Genomic DNA, 23,266 nt, shown 5'->3' with positions numbered 1-23,266 from the left:
TAAAAGTTAAAAATCTTTTGCATATGTTATTTTCATTATTTTCAAAAATAATACTACTATAATAAGGATTTACTAGAGAAATTTCATATCAATTAGCAGCTAAAGAAGGCTATTAATTTTATATAATAAATATTTAAGATGGAAAGTAAAATTGAAAAAACACAGGATGGAGTTTCTGTTTTATTTAATTAGAGAGAGAGAGAGAGAATAGAAAAAAAAAGAAACAGAACCTCTCTATAATTCTATTCTTTCTTTCCTCTCTTTTTCTCTCGTCAGAACCGTTTGATCTTTTAAATTTCAATGGTAAAACATTAAGAGATTTTACCCCTCCCTTCCCATTGTATTTTTCTCTCTTCTCTCATCTTTTCTTCTTAATAAAAGTTTCTGTTATTGATAATATATATATATATATATAATAAAATGTATTAACACATACATTAATAAGATACAGCAATATAAATGATATTATAAAAGGCGCCCGCTTTGTCATTTTTGTTGCCTGGGTGGGTGCTTAGTCACCTAGGCTGGCATCTACTCACCTAGGCAGGTGCCTAGTCACCTAGAAGGGCGCCTAGTTCCTAAAAGTCAAGGTGTTTGGGCAAGGCGCCTCCTTGACAACCATGATCTCCTGTATTTTTTTATTTTTTTTGCTTTGGATATTATCAGTATTTTTCTGTTAACCAGATAGTAAAAGTGGCATTATAAAAAATTAAAATTAATATAAAATACCTCAAACATGTTTGCTTTGTCACCCAAATATGGCTAGGCAAGTTATCAGGTTACATAATTTATGCTAAAACTTGAAATCCTGAAAAGTTCAAAACCCTTGTATGGGTTTCCAGGAATCTTAGCATGTTTGGTTTTCTTTTCTTTGTATATAGATTTTCACACCATTGATTTCAACAATGTAACACTTCACGTGGTCAATTTGTATTTATTTAAAATATGTAGAGATGGTAGAGATAGTAGAGATACTAGGACCTGATTGTATTTGATCACAAGGAAGTTGGGAAGCCCACCAAGCAATCTTTCAATACTTGTAAGGCCAACTCCATTCAAATTCTCCCACCTTATTTAATGTTCTCTCCAACAGTCCAACTCAGAGAGGAAGAAGGAAAACAAATAGAAGTAAAATGAAAATTGAATCTGAATTGTTATAGACCATTGAGATGTTTGCAGTTTTTCTGGCTTCAATTCCCATGCTCTGGGTCATGGAAGCTTTGCAGCCTTGCAAATTTACAGCTCTCTGAGGTTTTATTGTCGATCAAATTGGAGATGTAGGTTACATTGCTTTCTCTGTGATACAAATGATTACTAGGTTGAATCCAAGCGGAAATAACTTGATGCTGTTGAATAATGCTAGTTCTGGGCTTTCATTCTCGCTGCAAGAAGTGATGACAGTGAAGAGCCTCCTATGGTCCATTCTGGGTTTCTTCATATCTTCCATTCTTTGAAAATCAGATGTCTATGCTAATGGAGAAAAGCAAATTGTTGATAGTTACAGGCCACTCAGAGGAACAACGGCCTCTCTTGCAGGTCTCTCCCCTCTTCCTTTTCAGTCCTCTGTATCACTTTTGGTTCTCCATTATTGGATAATGAGTTGATAAGAAACAACCCTTAGAGAAAGATGGGGAGGCAAATTTTGTCATGTTTTGTAGAATGATGTTGCCCCAAGGTTAATTTTTGCTCCCCTGAGCTCTGTAGCTACACATAACATATGGCCACATTGCAGATAGATTGTCCAACGAAGAGAAAACAGAATTTTATCATTACATACTGAATAATACTGCAGCTGCTGTGGCACAAAAAGATGGCTCAAAGAGATGTTCATATTGGAAATACAACATCTGTTTATATTAAAAATGCAACATTTGTTATCCATGTCATGGCACTTCTCCAAAACATGACATTGGAGGAGCTGTTTGTATTGAAATACCGCATTTGATGTTGTTAATGTCAACTGTGTAGGGGTATTATGGTCTTTATATTTATGTTTAAAGCTGCTGATGAGTAATGTTTTGTTAGTGGTTGTGTCCCATACTTAAGTAGGGGCAAAGGAGTCTTTTGTCTTTTGAGTAGAAACATATATCTTAAATCTGACTGACTAGAGAGGTGATTAATCTCTCTTGTTCGAACTAGAATTATTCTACTCTCTTCTCCTTCTCCTTCTTCTTCTTCTTCTTCTTCTTCTTCTTCTTCTAGTCTTTCTATTACTTCTTCAACCCTCATTCTAACAGAATTCTAGTGCAGATTAGGTTTATAATATGGTATCAGAGCTACTCTGACGAAATCGAATCTGCCCAGAATTCTGATTTTCTCACATCCGGCCTAGGGTTTTTTAATTTTTTTCTTCATCATCAGTTGGAGATAGGGAAAGGGGCTGAAAAGGAGTGATCACCCTCTTCCCTTGGAGGTTTCTATGCCTCCGGTCAGCAAGTTTGTGGGTGTTTGCAGTGATTCGTAGGAAGCCCCCCTAATCGATGGAGAGAAGAGGGCTGATTCGAGTGATGCAGTGGAGTGTCAGTGCAGCTTGATTTTCTGGTGATTAGGTCAGTGATTTTGTGCAGTTTTTCAGTGTGAGTCAAATGGTTGGTGAGTTCCAAGTAGTGTGGTGAAAATTCAGGTTGTTGTGTGTTAGGGTTTTGTGCAGATTTCAGTGTGAATCGAAGGGTGAATGAGTTTCGAGTAGTGTGGTGAGTATTCAGGTAATCGTGTAGTAGGGTTGTGGTGTGGAGAGTGAAGAATTCAGCAACAAGTGGTGCTGAGTGCAGTGTGGTATAGTGTGCAGTGTGGTGAGAAGTGAATTAGGAAGATTTTTGACAACAGTTAAAACAAAACTAGTGTGATGGTTCTGACCTACTACCTGAATGTTCAGATGACTTCTATCAAATTGAATGGAGAAAACTATTGCCTTGGGCGAAATCTGTAGAAGTCTTTCTTAAAGCAAAGAAGAAAGTGAAGCATATAAGGGAAGAAAAACCCTCTACTGAGTCTCATGAGTATGGTGATTGGGAACAAGAAGATGCACAGATTATAACCTGGTTATGGAATAGTATGGAACCTAAGATTAGTATGAATTTCATGTTTTTGGATACAACCAAGGAAGTTTGGGACCATGCTAAGAAGTTGTATTCGGGACAAAACAACACAACTAGAGTGTATTAGCTTTATCAAGAATACTTTAATTTGCGACAAGGTAACCAGAGTCTTGAGGAGTACTATGCCTGCATGGGAAACCTTCGCAATGAGCTGAGTGTGTATCATCCCCTCCCCTCTAATGTTAAAATTCAGCAACAGCAGAGAGAACAATTAGATGCGACCAGATTTTTGGTAGGACTGAAATCTGAATACAAACTAGTAAGGGCACAAATACTAGGGGGATCAGCTCTTCCATCCTTAGAAGAGGTGTTTGCTCGGCTTCGGAGGATTTTTATTGGATCTATAGAGAATTCTATTATCTCTGATAGGTCGGTCTTTGCAGTATCAAGAGGTCGTGGTGTTAGAGGTGGAGCTTGGGGAGCTCTTTTTGGCCGTAGTGGTAGCAGTGGACCGGTGTATGGTCGTAGTGGTGGTGGTGGACCTATGTATAGTCGTGGTGGTGGACATATTCGAGGTCGAGATTCAGGGGGAGTTCGTGGTAGAGGACATAGTTTTGATCCAAGAAGATGTACGACTGTGGTATGATTGGGCATACCATCAATTATTGTTATGATTTGCATGGTCCACCTTCAACTTGGGAAAATCATGCGGTGACTAGTGATAGTAGTTCCAGACTGGAGAACCATCCAGCTGATCAGATACCCTCTATATGTACAAATGTTCTCGGGAAGGAGATGATGAGTGTTCCACGTGATGAGTATGAGAGGTTTGTTCAGGCCACATCTAAATAGAATACAACCACTCTTGCACACTCAGGTATGGCTTGTCTGGCATCTAAACCCAACCCTTGGATTATTGACTCTAGAGTCTCCAATCACATGACTGGAACTCTAGGTGTGTTTTCCTCCCTCTCTCAGTGCCTAACATCACACTCTGTTACCCTTGCTAATGGTTCCACATCTTCCATTTGTGGTGTTGGTAATGTTAACATAGACCCTTTATCTTTATCCTCAGTTTTGTATGTTCCCAAGTTTCCTTTTAACCTTGTCTGTTAGTAAGTTGACCAAGTCTCTTAATTTCTTTATCACTTTTTACCCTTGTGTTTTTCAGGATCTCAAGACGGGGATGAAGATTGGTGGAGGGCATGAAGCTGATGGACTGTATTACCTTGATGGAAGTGCATTGACAGCTCTTCAGACATTTCTTACTCCTCTCCAATGGCACTGCCGATTTGGTCATCCATCACTTAAAGTTTTGAAATCTCTTGTTCCATCATTGAGTCATCTTTCTGTTTTGGATTGTGAATCATGCCAGTTGGGGAAACATCATTGTGTTCCCTTTAGTCCTAGGGTTGATAATCGTATGTCGAATCCTTTTTCTTTAGTTCATTCAGATGTTTGGGGTCAAAATAAAATAATGTCATACAATGGTTATAGATACTTTGTTATTTTTGTTGATGATTATTTAAGAATGACGTGGCTTTACCTAATGAAAGAAATGAGTAAATTGTTTATCATTTTCCAAAAATTTTATGCTGAAATTTGCAACCAATTTGGTGTAGACATTAAGATTCTCCATTCCGTTAAATGCCGTGAATACTTTTATACACCATTTTAGGAGTATTTGGAACAACATGGCATTATCCATCAAACTTCATGTACCTACACCCCACAACAAAATGGGGCAGCTGAGAGAAAGAACCGTCACGTTTTGGAAACTACTCGATTCCTTATGCACCATATGAATGTACCAAACCTTTTTGGAGTAATGCTGTGCTTACATCTTGCTTTTTGATTAACCGGATGCCCACCTCCATCCTTGAAGGTCATTCTCCTTTCACCACTTTGTTTCCTACCTTGTCTCCATTTCCCCTTTCTCCTCGGGCTTTTGGGTGTGCCTGTTTTGTTCATAATCTAGGACCGGGAAGGGACAATTTAGATGCACGATCCATTAAGTGTATCTTCCTTGGCTATTCCCGAACCTAGAAAGGGTATAAGTGTTATAATCCTAACTCCCGACGTTCCTTTGTGTGCACTGATGTTACTTTCTTTGAGTCCACTCTATTTTTCGCGGTGTCAGGTGATGTTTCTTCTTCCTCACCACCTCCTCCTCTTCCATTTTCAGTTGCGGATCCCATTCCACTTGTTCCGGCTGTGACCAAGTCTTTGCCTCTGGTGCCACTTGTTAGACAGTTGTATGCCCTTAGCTCCAATCAGAATGATGTACATTATGAATTTATTGTAAATGAATAAAATACATATTTGATTCATGTTCCTATGGTGTGTTTTTGTGTTATACCCTTAAACTGGACACTTATGAGACTCGTGTTAGTTTAGAATGTTCACAGCCGTTGGATAAGTCTGGGGAGATTTATCCTGCCAAGGCTGACACTGGTGTGCTGCCAAATGTTGGGGTGGCCTATCTCAGCCGCCAGGGTGAGACCCAAGGCACATGCAGTGTAGGATTAATTGAATCTTTGAACCGGACCAGATTTCCAGTTCTGCCCTGGACCTTGGAGATTGATGGGCAAAACTGGAAAGTTACACCTGACCCCTAGACTCGATTATGATACTACACTAGGTGTCGGATTAGGCTGTCTTTGATATGCCAATCAGTGAGATCCTTGGCGGGGGTCAAAACCTGGGTATGTTGGGACAGTCCGAGAATTCATCTGAGTGGGTGATCATAGTGACGGGATCAACCCCTTTGTCGAACAAAGGTAATGATCGGGGATGCACTCTCTTTGATGGAAACCAAGACTGCCGGCAGCCGATTTCAATCGTTGAGATTTGTTTTGCAAAATATATTTTATATGAGATATAAAAGTATATATATATATATTATGGTTTCCAAACATTTGCAAAAGGTTTTAATTCCCGGGATCCATGTGAGTAGAGAGTGCAGCACTGTTCCTTGCAGCCGAGGGAGAGGTCCTCTCTTGTCGGGCAGTGTTTGATCATTATGGGCTGAGAGGTTAAGTGTAAGACCATTGAGGGTAATACCTGATGGGCTAATCTTGCATCTGCCCACAGTCCCTGTGTGTTATGAGGTGGCTTGGCCCAGGGACCACTTAGGGTAAATGTTGGGCCCATAGAGCCCATGTGATGGGTTTCAGGGGGTGCACTGTCCATAACAGTGTATTCGGCCAGGCCTTGTAACAAAGGTTGGGCTGAACCCTTGTGGCTGATGTGTAGATCAATGTTTGGGTCCCACGCCATACAAGGAAGCCCAACTGGGCAGCAGTTTGGAAGGCTAAGTGAGCACATAACCTTAATGGGCCTAAAGCCCATTTCGAACTGGGTTGATTTGATCAGTTAAATAAGGGGCGAATTCTGGGATTGGATTAGCAGATAGGATAGGGTCTTAACCCTATCCACTCAGAGAGTCCAGATCTGAATGTGATTTAGATATGGAAACCTCCTAATGAGATTAGGAGAAGGCTGATCTAATTTGCAGATAAGATAAGGGTTTACCCTTATCACTTAAAGGGAATTCTGATCCAAATATGATTTGGATCAGCAACTCCTAATAGGATTAGGAGCTGATCCCTTTAAGGTTATAAAAGGAGGAGGGGGCAGTAGCCTTTTGACACACAAGTTCATCACCTGTCTTCAGAGCTGAAATCACAGAAGAGAGAATTCAGCACATCTGCGAAAATTCTCTCTTGCTGCCTCCTTCCTGCCGCTGCCTCACCTATCAGATCGATCTCCAGTTTTGTGGGAGAAGTCAAGATTGGATCTTGACATCAGTTCCTTGTGAAGGGACTGATAGGAAGCTGTGCTCACGTGCCATCCTGCTAATTCTTGCGAAGGATTAGGTTCTTTGGAAGAACACTGTTGATTCTGCTCCATCCTGCATTGTGCCATCTTCAGTGGGAGCAATCTTTGGATCCTTCCTTGGGCGTGAACACCTTCGTTGGTTGATATTATTTCTCCGTATCAGGTATATCCCTCTCCTACTGCCTTTGTTTAGATCTGGTTCAGTTTATGGTTCAAGATTGATCCTTGAAAAATATGATTTTTCTAAAATAGGGAATACGATTCCCAATAGGATAGAGAGAAATTTTTTTGAAATTCGCCCATTCTATTCCGCAAGATTCGGGCGTCCATGCGATGGATATCTCATCCCTTCACCACTTCCTGTTGAACGGCCACCTATTTTTCAAGTGTATACACATCGACAACATGTACCAGCTCCTCCTCTGGCTCCATCACCGTCGACAGATATGGTAGTTGTTCCCACACCAACTCCAACCCCAGTTTTTGAACTTGATCTTCCCATTGCTTTGTGGAAAGGTAAACACAGTTGCACTCTTCATCCAATTTCTAATTATGTTTCTATCACTCACCTTTTTGCTTCCCATTACTAGTTTATCTCCTTGTGATCCTCTATTGATGTTCCCACGGATGTCTAGGAAGCCCTTGCCTCTCTAGGGTGGTGCCATGCAATGAAAGAAGAACTCTTTGCCTTAACTAATAATCATACGTGGGACCTCACCACACTTCCTCCTAGTAAGCAGGCTATCTGTTGTAAGTGGGTATACACTGTTAAGTGTTTACCTGATGGTAGTGTAGAGCGGTTAAAAGCTAGACTGGTTGCCAAAGGGTATTCCCAAACATATGGTATTGACTACACGGGGACCTTCTCACCTGTTGCTAAGATTGGTTCCGTTCGTGTTGTGATATCTCTAACTGCTATGTATGATTGGCCTCTCTTTCAGCTTGACATCAAGAATGCTTTCTTACATGGTGACCTACTTGAGGAAGTCTATATGGAGCAACCACCGGGGTTTGTTGCTTAGGGGGAGGATGGAAAGGTGTGCAGACTAAGGAAGGCCATTTATGGACTTAAATAGTCTCCCCATGCGTGGTTTGGTAGGTCCAGTGAGGTGGTAAAGAAGTTTGGTATGAAACAGTGTCAGGTTGATCATTCAGTCTTCAGTCATGACTTGCAAGCTGGAAAGATCTAATTAGTGGTATATGTAGATGATATTGTCATTACCAGGAGTGACAGATTGGGAATTGATAGGTTGAAGATCTTTCTGCAGTAACACTTCCAAAGAAAGGACCTTGGTAAACTAAAATACTTCTTGGGGATAGAAGTAGCAAGGTCTAAGCATGGTATTAATTTGTGTCAGAGGAAATATGTTCTTAATTTGTTGGAAGAAACATGGTTGTTAGGTGCCAAACCAGTTGAAACACTTGTGGAATCAAATACTAAGTTGAGTAGTGATATGGGTGAAGAGTTTAAAGATCCTGGAAGGTATAGGCAGTTGGTGGGTAAACTAAACTACCTAACCATTACCCGACTAGATATTTCATTTGCAGTTAGTGTGTTGAGTTAGTTCATGCAGAAACCTCGGGTTCCACATTGGGATGCAGTTCTAAGGATTGTAAGGTATGGGGCTCCTGGTCGTGGCTTGATATATAAAAGTGGAGGAAAACTTGAAATAGAGGGATATACTGATGCTGATTGGGCTGGCTCTATATCTGACGGGAGATCCACTACAGGCTATTGTACTTTTCTTGGGGGTAGTAATCTGGTGACATGAAAATGTAAGAAACAGACAGTTGTGGCAAGAAGCAGTGCATTAGCAGAATATAGAGCTATGGCACATACTACTTGTGAATTAGTGTGGCTAAGAAATCTTCTACAGGAGATGGGATATTCTATTGACACTCCAATGAAGTTCTATTGTGATAACCAAGCTGCAGTCCACAACTCTTCTAATCCGGTGTTTCATGAGAGAACAAAGCATATAGAAGTTGACTGTCACTTTGTGAGAGAGAAGGTGCTGAGTAGAGTGATAGATATTGCACATGTTTTCTTGATGATGAATCGATAGATACTGCACAATTAACACAGGAAATCAATGGGCAGACCTGTTCACCAAAGGGTTGAGTCGGGGGAGAGTGGACTGCATATGTAACAAGCTGGGACTATATGATATATACTCACCAGATTGAGGATGAGTGTTAATGTCGACTGTGTAGGGGTATTTTGGTCTTTATATTTATGCTTAAAGCTTCTGATGTGTAATGTTTTGTTAGTGGTTGTGTCCCATACTTAAGTAGGGACAAAAGAGTCTTTTGTCTTTTGAATAGAAACATATAAATTAAATCTGGCCGACTAGAGAGGTGATTAATCTCTCTTGTTCGAACCAGAATTATTCTCCTCTCTTCTCCTTCTTCTTCTTCTTCTTCTTCTTCTTCTTCTAGTCTTTCTATTACTTCTTTAACCCTCATTCTAACAGAATTCTAGTGCAGATTAGGTTTATAATAGATGTCTACAATAGGTTAGGCAAATTCTTGCATAGATGTTTGTATCAAGTATGGTGATGTTGCAATAGAAGTCTCACAATTTCTTCTGAGAAGAAGCTTACACATGGGGATTCTTCCTGAGTTAGGCTATGAAGCTTGGATTTCAATGGCAATTGAGGTCTCAAGAATAGCATCCCAGGATGCAGTTGCAAATCCTGACAGGGACTGCCTAAAGATGGTGAAGTAGATGGGTCATGGGTTGTAGACCAAACCTAAAATAGTGCTAGCCTAATTAGTCTAGCCAAGTAAACGCCTTATAGAGCCCAAATTGAGTGGTACAACGACACTTGTGACAATCCTAAGGATCAAATGGGCTACTATGGCTCCTTCAAGCTCAAGAGAACACCTAGAAAAGACTCTTAGGCTGACATGAACAGGTTTAAGCTTGTTGTGTTCTGGTATAATGTAATTCACATACTAGAGACTAATCAGCTCCCCCATGATTTTCTCAAGTGAGTGAGGCGGTGTTCTCTATGGATAGGTCAGAGGCACTAGGCCTAGATGTCTTTACTATGACATTTTATCAGGATTGCTGGGAGATACTGAAAGAGGACCTAATGCTGGTGTTTGATGAATTTCATTTCAAAGGAGTGATTTCTTCAAAAAAAAAAAAAGAGGAATGATTAACCTAGGGTTGAATTCCACCTTCATAACCTTGGTTCCCAAGAAAGGAAGCAAACCATCTGAGGGACTATAAACCAATCAGCCTAGTAAATAACCAAGGAGCCTTTGTGAGGGGGAAGTGGGGGGGGGGGGGGGGTGGCAGATAACAGATCAAATACTTACAACAAATGAGAGTGTTGAGAATTTCAAGAGATCAAAGGAAAAAAGGGGTGGTTTGCAAATTGGATTTGGAAAAGGCCTATGATTTGGTAGATTAGTCCTTCTTGCTAGAGGTGATGATCAACTTTGGGTTTAGAGACAATTGGTGCAGGTGGGTGATGGGTTGCATTAGGACTTGCCATTACTCTATCTTAGTTATAGTGGTGGGTTTCTTTCCGACATTGAGAGGGATTAGACAAGGGGACCCCCTTTCTCTTTTTTTGTTTACCTTGGTTGTAGAAGTGTTGGGGAGGCTGTTTCTAGAGCAAATTCCATGGATTTAATCAGGGGTTGGAGAGTTAGAAGGGAGACCATACCACTTTCACACTTGCAGTTTGCAGATGATACAATACTATTTTGTGAAGAAGGGGATCTTAATTGGATTAGGAATTTGAAGCTCACTATACAACTTTTTTTTTTTTCTGATCAATAACTGTGAAATGTATTCATTAAATTTAAGAAGAATTACAAAGGGGGTTAAACAATCTTAGCTCCCTAAAACAGTCTATGAGCAGCAAATACAATTAGAATAAAGCCCAAAACAAAGAGTTTCTATTAACCCCTTGCCTGGCTAAACCATCTGCCAGTGAGTTTGCACTTCTCTTAACCCATTTGTACTAAATTTCAACATCCTTAGCCAGCCACTTAAATTCTTGTTTTTCATTGTTGTACTTCCATATCCTTGAGTTATCTTCTTTTAACTAGTTCACCAGCACTTCAGAATCTTCTTCAGTAATCAGCTTTCTAATTTGCATCTCCTTGGCTCTTCGAACCCCTTCAATGGCTGCAAGAATCTGAGCCCTTAAAGAATCCCCTTCCCCAATTGATCCTGAAAACATAGCTAACAGATTTCCATGTTCATCAATTATTGCTCCCCTATTCCAGATGGACCCGGATTTCCCATACTGCTGCCATCAAAATTTAGTTTAAGAAAGGCATTAGACAGCGGACTCCAGCAAGAGAGTGATGTCTTCTTAGTTGAGGCTAATTCTGCAATTTCCTTCCAGTTTTTTACCATCTCATCTACTGAGAAGTCTGCAAACAAGGCCAAAGTTTTCAGCCAATGTATCACCCTAATATGGATTATCTCCAATATTACTTCCAAGGTTCTCTCCTTTCTGAAAATATCCTTGAGTTCCTCTTCTCCCAAACAGTCCAGCATACTGCAGCCCTTATACATCTCCACATAGCCTTGGCTCTTTTTGTTGGCCACTCGGCATGAACTTGAATAAACTTTGCACATTCAAAGGGGGGCCCACCTGCACCCAAACAAAGAAGTACACCATTCCCAAATACTTTTAGTAAATCGACAGGAAATCAGTAAATGGTATTCAGACTCACCATCGGCTTTGCAGAGAGTACACCAATGAGGACACAAACAGCTGTTGGGCCTTTTTCTTTGAAGTAGATCACATGTATTAACTCTTTCCAGAAAGGCTTCCCAACAAAAACTCCCAACCTTAGGGGGTATAGGAAGACACCACTCCTCTTTAACAGGGAAGGACAGACCCAAAGGAGGTTGAACTAGAGCTTTAAAAAGGAAGCACATGTGAAAGAACCGGAATGGGTGAGAGACCAAATTCTGCTGTTTGTCTTTGTAGGCTCTAAAAAAACTCCTTCAAGAATAGACAGCAAGGATAAGACATAATCAAATTCTGTGTCCCTAATTTCCCTTCTAAAGCCCAAGTTCCAGTTGAATCCAGAAGTTGAGTTAGAAGGAACAAGGAAGGAGGAGACTGGCTGGTTTTTAAGAGTGGAAAGAGTGAAAAGATTCGGAAATTGATCTTTTAAAGGAGAATCCCCAATCCAGATATGTTCCCAAAAATTGATGAGATTACCTAAGTGCAGGTCATACCTGATCCATGGAGAGAACAAAGGCAAAATAGCTTGAATAGCTTTCCAAGGTGCTGCTCTTGTAGTCCTTGCCACAATCCCAGAGTCCCATCCATTGTCTGCTACCCCATGAATGCTGCCCACTATCTTCACCCGCAACTTATCCTTCTCCAAAGAAAATCTCCACAACCACTTCCCTAGTAGTGCCAAATTCCTACTCCTTATATTCCCAATACCCAAACCTCCCTCCCTCCCTTTTGCTCCTACAAGCCATCTCCCACCTAACCTTATGATCCTTTTTTCTCCTTCCCCGGCTCCCAAAGGAAATCTCTCATTTGTTTTTCAAACCTACTAGTTACCTTAGCTGGAATCTTAAAGGCTAATAAAAAGTAGACAGGAAGGTTAGCTAGAGTGGACCTAATTAAAGTGATCCTCCCACCAAGAGACAAATGGTTCTTCTTCCAAGTTGCAAGTCTCTTTTCAAACCTCTCCACAACCGGACTCCAAAACTCATCTTTCCTAGGGTTATCTTCCAATGGAAAACCAAGGTAATTAAGGGGCCAATTAGAGACTGCACACTCCAACATCTCCCTCTCCCCCATATTTACTCCCACTAGACAGCTCTTCTCAAAATTCACCTTGAGGTTTGACATTTGCTCAAAGAGTTGTATAGTGAGCTTTAGGTTTCTTATCCTATTTAGGTCCCCTCCTTCACAAAAAAGTATTGTGTCACTTGCAAACTGCAAATGAGTGAGTGACACATTCTCCCTTCCAACTCTCCATCCTCTTATTAAGTCCCTGGAGTCTGCTATAGAAATTAATTTCCCCAAAACCTCTACAACCATCATGAATAAGAATGGGGAAAGAGGATCTCCTTATCTTATCCCTCTCAAAGCTGGAAAGAAATCCACCACTGTCCCATTTATCAAAATGGAATAATGGCATTTCCTGATGCATCCCATCACCCACTTACACCACTTGTCTCCAAACCCAAAATTGACCATCACCTCCAACAAAAAAGACCAATCCACCATGTCATAAGCTTTTTTCAAGTCAAGTTTGCAAACCACCCCTTTTCACAAAAGCTCCTTGGTTGTCTGCTATGATTGTTGGGAGAACTTTTTTAATTCTAATTGACAGCACCTTAGTGATGATCTTGTAAAGGCTATTTACCAAGCTGATCGACCTATAGTCCCTTGCGTGATTTGCATTCCTTTTCTTGGGAACCAAGGCAATGAATGTGGAATTTAGCCCCAGGTTTATCACTCATCGAGAATGAAATTCATCAAACACTATCCTTAGGTCATCTTTTAAAATCTCCCAACAATCCTGATAAAAAGCCATCGTAAAACCATCAGGGCCTAGTGCCTTTGATCTGTCCATAGAGAACACTGCTTCCTTTATTTCTTCCAAATCAAATTTCCTTTCTAGCCATTCATTTTCCTCCAACTTCAATGTAGGCCATTCCAATCCTTCAATCCAAACCCTATTGTTTAGGGGTTTTCTGAAGATTGACCTAAAGTGATTTGCAAAAGCCCCTGCAATTTCATTTTGATTGGCAATTGTTGTCCCTTCAATCTCCAAACTTGAGATATAATTCTTTCTCCTCCTCCCATTTGCCATTGCATGAAAAAACTTGGTGTTTCTATCTCCCTCTTTCAACCACTTACACCTTGACTTTTGTCTCCAACTTATTTCCTCCTGCAGAAGACAATCCTCTAATTGTTTACGCAGATTCCATCTTTGCTCTTTATCCTTTTCTGTAAAACATCCCCTCCCTTCCTTACTATCCAATGCCTCAATTTGTGCAGTCACCATTTGTTTCCTTTCCTCTAGTCTCCCAAACTCTAACAGATTCCACTCCTTGATTCTACCCTTCAGATGTTGGAGTCTTTTATGAAACCTCATTCCACTCCATTTCACTGTTGGGTTACTCCATTTCCTTAAGTCCATAGACATCCACAAATTGAATAAATTTTCTCATGCCCATGGTTGACCTCTGCCTAGTACTATTAGTTTCTTCCAAGAATCTGATTACATTGAAGTTACCTCCTAAACACCAAGGCCCTTCCCACAAACCACTTATTTCAGCTAGTTCTTCCCAAAGTTGCCTTCTCTCTCTATAGTCATTCGATCCATAGACATTGGTTAACACCCATTCAAACCCATCCTCCACCTGTCTAAACTTCAGGGAAACTGAAAACTGGCCTATCAGCTCCTCCTTACCCTCCAATACTTCTTTTTTCCACATTGTCACTACGCCCCCTGCCGATCTCAATAAGGGCAGAAATGCCCAATTGATCCCCCTACCTCTCCAAACACTTCTTACCCACTTGATGTCAAAATCTGCTCTTTTAGTCTCTTGCAAGAGAACTACATCCGGGTCTATTTTCTTAATGGCCTCTTTTATTACTGCTCTCTTCCTAGCATTTCCTAGCCCTCTGACATTCCAACTTAAGATCTTCATTCCGCTGTATTCTTGACCCCTTATTCCTCTTACCCTCACTTATTCCCTTTCCTCCTGTCCCTTTTAACACCAAGACTACTAGCTCCTTCCACATCCTTCATCAGTCTTTCCACTTCACTTAATTTTTTTCCTTTTAGCCTTAGTTTCTTCTCCATTTTTTTGTAGAAACATTTTTAAACCATTTGGATCTTTCACTTTACATCCCAACTTCTGCACAAAAGCTGCCACTGAATCCTCACTATTCAACTCTCTCTTTTGACTTTTTATTCCTCCCTCCTTGTTCTGTTTCCTCACCTTTATCCCCATTCTCCTTAATTTCTTCTATTCTAATTCCTTCTGGCCCTTCCTTCTGTTTTTGCTCTCAACTATTTCCTTTAAGAGGCATTCAAGAATTTCCATAATTCTTTTATTTCCTCTTGCTTCTTCCTCATTTCCTATCTCACCCTCCTGACCCTCCCTGTCTTCACTGCTATCTCTTGCCCCTTCCCCATCTTCACAGGTAGCAGCCTTTGGACCTGGATCTGTATTTGGCACGTAGGATAAAGAGCAAACATTAGTATTACAAACCGAAAAGACACAGTTGCCTGGGCTGGGTTGGGGAAGAATGGGATTTCCAAAATTAGAAGCAGAGCCTGTCAGACCCTGAGGTTGAAAATGAGGTTCTTCTAACTCCTTGGTTCGGTACTGGTAAGAAAGCCTTTCCGTCTCCTCTGTTAAACAGCGATCACTTCTCTCACCCTCCTGTTTGTTCCTCTCTTTTGTACCTCTGTTTTGCTTTTGGAAAATCTGGGATACTTCATTACCCAGTTCCTGAACGACCAAAAGATTGGGGTAAGCGTCTTCTGAGAATGAGATAGGCTTATCACTGACAGCATTAGGGAAATTTTCCACTCTGTTTTGAGTGTTTAGCTCTTTACTGGCACGAGAAAGAGGTTCCCCAGCTTGCACCTCTTGAAACAGAGATTCCAAGTTAAGAGTTGCAGCGATCTCTTCTTCTGCAACCTTACCAAACTCAGCACTGCCTATACTCGACTTGCTTTCTAGATCTTCCTCCATGTCTGCATCTTCGGTAGTCTACCCAGCCTTTGTCAAAGCCCTCCTTCTCCACATTGAAATCTTTGGCGTACCTGGGATTTGGCCGATCTGGTGAAGATCTCCCGGCCCTAGGATCGTTCGATGCTGTGCAAGAAACCTACTGTAAGGAGCTCGAGTTCCGTACAGACCTTCTAGAGGAAGTAGTGCCTTCTCTGCTAGCCTTCTTCGAGGAGGAAGAAAATAGATGGTTACTATTGTCTATTTTCTCCCGCTGCAAACCCCGAGTCACGTGCGCACTTAGACAAGCATGTGGATTAGGGTTCCGCCCAAAAGTTGAACCGGTCTAACCTCCTACTAGTTCAGATGCTCCAACTCACGGCCCAGGTATTTTTTTAACCATGTCAACAAACAAAGGGCGGCCTTTTGAGGTTACACCTAATTCAAAATTATTTAAATTTTTTTCCTTAATTAACTTGTGTGACTTTTGGGCTTCCCCCATTAACTTTTCAGTTTCCACTTTAAGCTGACCACTAGTTTCGAACTCCGTCTCCACCTGTAAGCCTCTAGTAACCCAGCCTTCCACGTCAGCATCGTCTTCAACCTTGGAGCTTTGTCCCCAAAGCTCTGCCTCCAGCTCCGAAACCAGACATATTTTATACCAGCTTCCATCCGCAAGAACCTCTATTGTTCTTGGAATCGAATCAAGCTTCACCCAACGATCCTCATGTCAGCAGCTCGAAAGTTTTGTAGCTGACAATCCTCCATTTCCCCTCCCAAGAGCCTCACAATATTTCCCACATTTACTTCGTTCCAAAGATGAAATGGAAGACCCACCAGTTTGAACATGAAGCTTCTACCAGGCTGTTCCATCTCATTACATAATGGCTTCCACTTTTGCACTTGGACCATGCCTTCACATTTGAAAGCAGTAAAGCCCCTGTTTACCTCATCATTGATTCTTAAAATTGCCTTCCTTGCTGAAAAAGGTTTCAACGCAATCTCAGCCTCCAAGTTCAGATTAATCACAATTGAATCTAAAACCTTCCTCCAGTCTTTTATCTCCTTGTTAACTGATATCACCAAGCTACGTTCCCAGTCACCTTGTTCAGCTTCTAGCCACAACTTCAAACCAGTATTGGAACCAGATATAACCTCTCCAACATTGTAATATTTCTGCTCAAGTGCTGCTCCGAATATTTCAGAGTTGTGGAACTTTGTTCTCTCCCCTGCTTCACATGCCTGTCTACAGAGACGAGAAAATGTTGTAGCTCCCTTATGAAAGCCTTCCAACCTTATGTCTTCTTCCCTTCTGGTAAGCAGACCATCTGTTTCCTGGCACCGAAGTATTATGAAATCGTAATAAACCATCCTTTTCCATTGCGCCTCAGCTCCACTTCGAACCTCTTTCTTTCCATTTCTAACACATTCCTCCAACCAGCTGTTCTAACCGATTGTATTACACCATCAATATAACCTTTCAACCATAAAGCCGCCTCTTCAAATAGTAATATCATCGCCTTCCTGTCTTCCCTAATTTTTAGCATATTCTTGCCTCTGAGTCTTCCACTCTCCAGTAATAGTTTCTTTGCTTCAATGTTTAAAATCGATTTCCAACTATTCACCATCTGGAAACCTTCTTCGGATCTTTTCTCCATCACCGCCTCTTCGAATAGCTCCTCACTATACAACTCTTTGAGCAAATGTCAAATCTTAAAGTGAATTTCGAGAAATGTTGTATAGTAGGAGTGAATCTAGGGGAGGGGAGATACTTGAGTGCATAGGCATTTGGAGTGTGCAGTGTCTAAATGGCCTTTAAACTACCTTGGTTTGTCTTTGTGAGATAATCCTCAAAAAGGAGAGTTCTAGGTTCCAATTGTGGAGAGGTTTGAAAAGAGACTTGCCTTGTGGTAGAAAAATTATCTTTATCTTTAGGAGAGAATCACTCTAATTACGTCTGCCTTAACTAACCTGCTTGTTTACTTTTTGTTAGTTTTTAAGATTTTGGCAGGGGTGGCCAATAGGCTGGAAAAACTAATGAGGGATTTCCTTTGGGAGTAGGGGAGGAGAAAAAGGACCATAGGGTTGGGTGGGAGGTGGTGTGTAGGAGTAAGAAGAATGGAGGCCTTCGCATTGGGAACATAAGGAAGAGAAACTTGGCCTAATTAGGGAAATGCCTGTAGAGATTTTCATTGGAAAAAAGAAAAGTCATGGGCTAAGATAGTGGGTAGTATTCATGGGCTTGTAGAGAATGGATGGGACTCATTGATTTTGGCAAGGACTACAAGGGCGTCTCCTTGGAAAGCAATCCAAGCTATTTTGCCTTTGTTTTCTCCCTAGATTAGGTATGATTTGCACTCAGGCAATCTCATTAAGTTTTGGGCAAGGTTCAAAGTATTGATACGATACGAGTTTCAGCCATATTGTATCAACACTTAGAAACGGCCGAAACTTTATTTTTTTTTTTAGTTTTTTTTTTTTAAGTTTGGTTTTTTGGAAAGCTTATAACCTGTTTTTTATTATTAAAAAAATTGGGGGTCTGAAACACCTGGAAACAGGCGTTTTGGACCGTATCGTTTTCAAAAGATACGATATGATACACCCGATACGGGGCGTATCGTATCGATACTTTGAACCATGGTTTTGGGAACATGTTTGGGTTGGTGATTCTCCTTTAAAAGACCAATTTCCGACTCTCTTTTCAATCTCTACCTTTAAGAATGAATTGGTATCCACTTTCCTTGTACCCTCTAACTTGACCTCTAGGTTTGGTTGGAACTTGGGTTCGAGAAGAGATATCAGGGACACCGAGTTGGACAATACTTTAAGTTTATTATCCATCCTTGGTGGGGTTTTCCTAGAGACAATAACGGTAGACTATAGAATTTGGACCCTCTCTCCCTCGGGTTCCTTTACGTGTGCTTCATTCTTTAAAGCCCTAACACAATCAATTGTTCCTCTTGGGTTGTCTTTCCCCGTTAAAGAGGTGTGGTGTCAACCTATCCCTCCAAAGGTTGGGAATTTTTTTTGGGAAACCTTTTTGGAAAGAGTTAACAAGGAGATTTGCTTCAAAGAAAAGCGCCCAATAGATGTTTGTCTCCTCACTAGTGTGTCCTCTATAAAGATGCTGGTGAGTCTGGTTATCACTTACTAATTTCCTATCAATTTGCAAGCTTTATTTGGGAATGGTTTATTTCTTTGTTTGGGTGCAGGTGGACTTCCCCAACGAATGTGCAAAACTTGTTTACTTCCACTCCTTCCAATTGGCCAATAAAAAGGGCAAAGATTATGTGGAGATGTGTCAAGGCTGCAATATGCTGGACTATTTGGGAAAAAAAATTCAAGGATTTTCTTAGAAAAGGAGAGAAGTTTGGAAGTAGTGTTAGAGGTGATTCATAAAAGGGTAATACATTGGTTGAAAACTTTAGATATGTTTGCAGATTTCTCAGTAGCTGATTTGCTTAGAAAGTGGAAGGAAATTGCAAACTCATCTTCAGTTAGGAAGTCTCAAGTTCCTGTTGGAACCCTTCACCTCCCGGTTTTACTAAACTGAATTTTGATGGCAGCAGCATGGGCAATCCAGGGCCCTCCGGAATAGGGGGAGTTATAAGGGATGAAAAAGGGAATCTGACAGCCATGTTCTCTGGCCTAATCGGGGTGGGAAATTCTTCGAGGGCTGAAATACTTGCAGCTCTAGAAGGGGGTACAAATGGATAAAGACATGAATATTAACAAACTGATCATAAAAGGAGACTGAGATTGTAATGAGCTGGTTAAAAGAAGACAACCCTAGGCTTTGGAACTACAACAATGAAAAGAGGAAATTTAAATGGCTGACTAAGGACATTGAAGTTTGATGCACATGGGTAAAGAGAAGTGCAAATTCATTTGTAGATAGGTTAGCTAGGCAAGGGGTGAAATGAAACTCTATCTTTTAGGCTCAATTGTAATTGCTCTTATATTCTTAGGTGTATGTTAGCTTATTTGGGGAGTTAAGATATTTTAGCTCCCCTCCTCTCTAATCTTTTTTCTTAGGTATTGTTTGATTCTCCTTAAAACAAGTACTTATCCGAATAATTACTTGTTTTAAGTGATGGGACCACACAATAAGTGGAAAATAAAACTTATTCTTGATAGGTAAAAAAGCCAGGTATAAGTGCTTATTTCAAAAATAAGCAACTCCTGGCAAGCTTTTTTTAAGTGCTTAATTAATCAATAAGTGTTTTATCAAAAATTTTGGGACGAACCAGCCCCTAAAAAAATTCAATATTCCCAGACTACCCCCGCGTAACCATTGGAGCTACCGCCCCTAGAACCACGCCCCAAGGCCTTTTTGTAACATCACCTATAATATTATTTCTACTTCGGTAATTTTCTATCTTATCCTTCTAACTTATTAATTCATTGTTAGGTCTATTTCAAACTTTATATTTATTTTTAAACTGCCTCTATTTTTTATATGGGTTCCTATTCTATCCTTTTTTTTTCTTATTCATATCCCAATTTTAACCAATGATTTAAATTTTTTGTCTAAGATACCCCTATTATTTGCATAATTTCTTATTCTATCCTTAATAATGCAAATGCACCTGCCACACCACTAGTTCTTTAAAAGGAAGTTTTACTCTCACGGACCACCTTTTACACATAAGGGAGATCTTTAGGCTGTGTTTGGTTGCAATGCAAATAAATTTCCACTGATGCAAAACCATGGCAGTGCAAATGATATGAGTGTAAATTCTGACCTATTTTTGTTTCAAATTTTATCTTATTTTGTTTGATTGCAGTATAACTGAAGTAAATTAAAACATGAAGCAGAATAAAGTAAAATCCAAAACAAAATTAAATAAGAATTTGCATTTTTTTTACATTTGCACTCCCATGCATTTGTACTGGTGCAAATAAATTTGCACTGCAAGCAAGCACAGCCTTAGGTGAAGAGAAAGCTTCAAAGACCTCTAGGAACAAAAGTCATGCAGACGTTCTTAAAATGATTCAATATAAATTACTTGACAGGTTATTGAAATTCCAATCTCTAGTGTGCAAAAAGATGAAAAAAAATGATTCAATCAAGAATTAGGGTTATTAAAATGCAAACTACATGTTGTGTCCAGTCTTAAGCTCATTAATTCCTGAGACGTTTTCAATCACTTAATCTTCAGCTGTTCCAGTTGTTGAACCCATATTTTGGAACAATATGAATTATGTAGAAATATCTCCAGGATATTTTTTTAATATTTTTCGTAATATCTCTAGAATATTTGTGTGAACTTGAACATATATAATTTTTTTTATTATTATTTACAGAGAAAAGGTTGCTGAAACAAGGGATTTTTTCAAGACAGCCGAGGAATGTTTAGAAATGTGTCGTTCCTATGGTGTGCCTCTACTGATAAATGATCGAGTAGATGTTGCCCTTGCTATTGATGCTGATGGCGTGCATATTGGCCAATCTGACATGCCAGCACGTGTTGCTCGCATACTTCTAGGGCCAGAGAAGATTATTGGGGTCTCATGCAAGACCCCAGAGCAAGCAGAACAAGCATGGCTTGATGGTGCTGATTATATTGGCTGTGGTGGAGTCTTTCCAACAACCACAAAAGAAAACAACCTCACTATTGGTTTAGAAGGGTTGAAAACTGTGTGTTTGGCTTCTAAGTTACCTGTGGTTGCCATCGGTGGCATTGGTGTTGGAAATGCTCATTCTGTTATGAAAATTGGCATTCCTAGTTTAAAAGGTGTAGCTGTTGTGTCAGCTTTGTTTGATCGTGAATGTGTTACCACTGCTACAAAGATGCTACATTCAGTACTAATGGATGTTGTTTCAACACCAAATTGAATAAGAGAGAAGTCTATAATGAATATATCAGGTAGAACGGGGATTTTCGAGGGAACTTTTTAACAACCAAAGTGGATTATGGAATATGGTAATTCCTTGAACTAGAACGGGGATAATCTTTGAACAGTTTGACTTTATTGAAACAGAATGCATTATGGTTTCTCAATGTCATGATTTTGTCGGATGCATGGAAGCTAAATTTTGGGAGTGCTTATTTGGGTCATTAAGCTTTTATTGGTACTTGGAAAATAAGCCCAAAATAAGTGCTTATTTTAAAAATAAGGGCTTTTTTAAGCTCAAATTCAGTTTTTTTTTTAAGTGTTCGTACAATAAGCATTTATTCAATTTTTTCTTCTAAAATTATCCCTAGTTGAATTTGAAAATACTACTTAAAAAATTATCCTTAGTCGAATTTTATAAAATTACTTTTACAAAAGGGCTTTTATAAAATTACTTTTATGAAAGTATTTTTTTTATAATAGCACATTTAAGAAAGTACTTTTATGAAACCACTTTTACGAAAGTACTTTTATAAAAGTATATTTACGAAAGTACTTTTATGGAAGCATTTTTACAAAAGTACTTTTATAAAACTATTTTTACAAAAGCACTTTTATGAAAACACTTTTACGAAAGTACTTTTATGAATGTACTTTTACGAAAGTACTTTTATGTAGGGGTGGCAATGATGAGCTGTTTGGGCTCGACTCGTGAAAAGCTTTGCTTGGTTTGGTTTCAATTGAGTTCAAGCCTAATTCATTGGCTCGATTATTAAACAAGTCAAGATCGAGCATACTAGAGCTCGACTCATGAGGCTCACTCGAATATATATATATATATATATATAATATAACAAAAATATTTTTATATATAACTTTTTATTTTTATAAAATATTTTTTCTTAAAAACGAGTTCGAGCTTATGAATTTTTTACTCAAGTCGAGCTCGAGCTTATGAATTTTTTACTCGAGCCAAGCTCGAGCTCAAGGTTCTAGCTCGAATTGAGCTCGAGCTCAAGCTCGAGCCTTGTAGAACAGTCTCTTATTTTAAAATGTAGTTAATAAGATTAAAATCCATGACCTCTTATTTTCATATGTTAATTACCACTAATCCAACTCTTTGTTTATGTTAATTAATGACACTTTAATGCATATGTTACATTATTGTGCACCTATTTTAAATAAAATCTATACTATTGTAGAAAAGTATTTATTATAAAAAAAAATACTATTATAGAAAGCACAAATGAGGGTGTAAAACTTTTCTTAACTAAAATGCCCATATTTATGTATTTACCCAATTTAGGGGAATCTTTGATCAGCTCCCCCTCAGAAATCAAAACTTAAGGACGTACGAAAATCCGAATCAATACCACCTCCACCTAATAAATGTAAAATTTATTTTGGCTCCCCCGCCACGTCATCAAAATTAAAGTTTCGATCCCATTATACGGCTCATCCCAACGGTAACTTTCGGTGTTCTTCCTCATTCGAATCGAACGCAACAGCGTCTCCGTCGTCTTCTTGCTCACCCCATTTCTCAGAGGCAAAACATATTCCATCATCTTCCCATTTGAATTGAACCAGCAACGTCTTCTTCTTCCTTGAAGCTAAGCATCTTCCATCATCTTCTCATTCAAACCGAACCAGCAGCGTCTTCTTCTTCCTTGAAGCTAAACATCTCCCATCGTCTTCTCATTTGAACCGAACCAGCAGCGCCTTCTTCCTCGAAGCTACCAACGGTAACTTTCAGTCTTCTTCCTCATTCGAACCGAATGCAGCAGTTTTAGTCTTCTTCCTCATCCGAACCGAACGCAGAAGTTCCAGTCTTCTTCCTCATTCGAACCAAACGCAG

General features: G+C 39.7%; 1 protein-coding gene and 1 pseudogene across 5 annotated transcripts in view; both read left to right on the top strand.

Moving 5' to 3' along the window:
* Positions 1 to 21,578, top strand: part of TH1 (thiamine biosynthesis protein) — a 71,339-nt gene extending 49,761 nt beyond the window's left edge. For all 5 annotated transcript variants that reach the window (XM_088896458.1, XM_010248005.3, XM_010248007.3 and 2 more), the window contains one exon: positions 20,881 to 21,578. In XM_088896458.1, the coding sequence (XP_088752584.1) occupies positions 20,881 to 21,412 (532 nt within the window). In that variant the 3' untranslated portion in view covers positions 21,413 to 21,578. The remainder of the gene's footprint in view (positions 1 to 20,880) is intronic.
* On the top strand, positions 3,229 to 9,875 carry LOC148803132 (uncharacterized; annotated as a pseudogene).
* Positions 21,579 to 23,266: the final 1,688 nt, after the last annotated feature.

The sequence above is a fragment of the Nelumbo nucifera genome, chromosome 1 (assembly GCF_055504915.1).
Source record: "Nelumbo nucifera cultivar China Antique chromosome 1, China Antique-T2T, whole genome shotgun sequence".
Lineage (NCBI taxonomy): Eukaryota > Viridiplantae > Streptophyta > Magnoliopsida > Proteales > Nelumbonaceae > Nelumbo > Nelumbo nucifera.
Note: the sequence above shows the minus strand (reverse complement) of the source record. Positions and strands in the feature narration are given on the sequence as shown.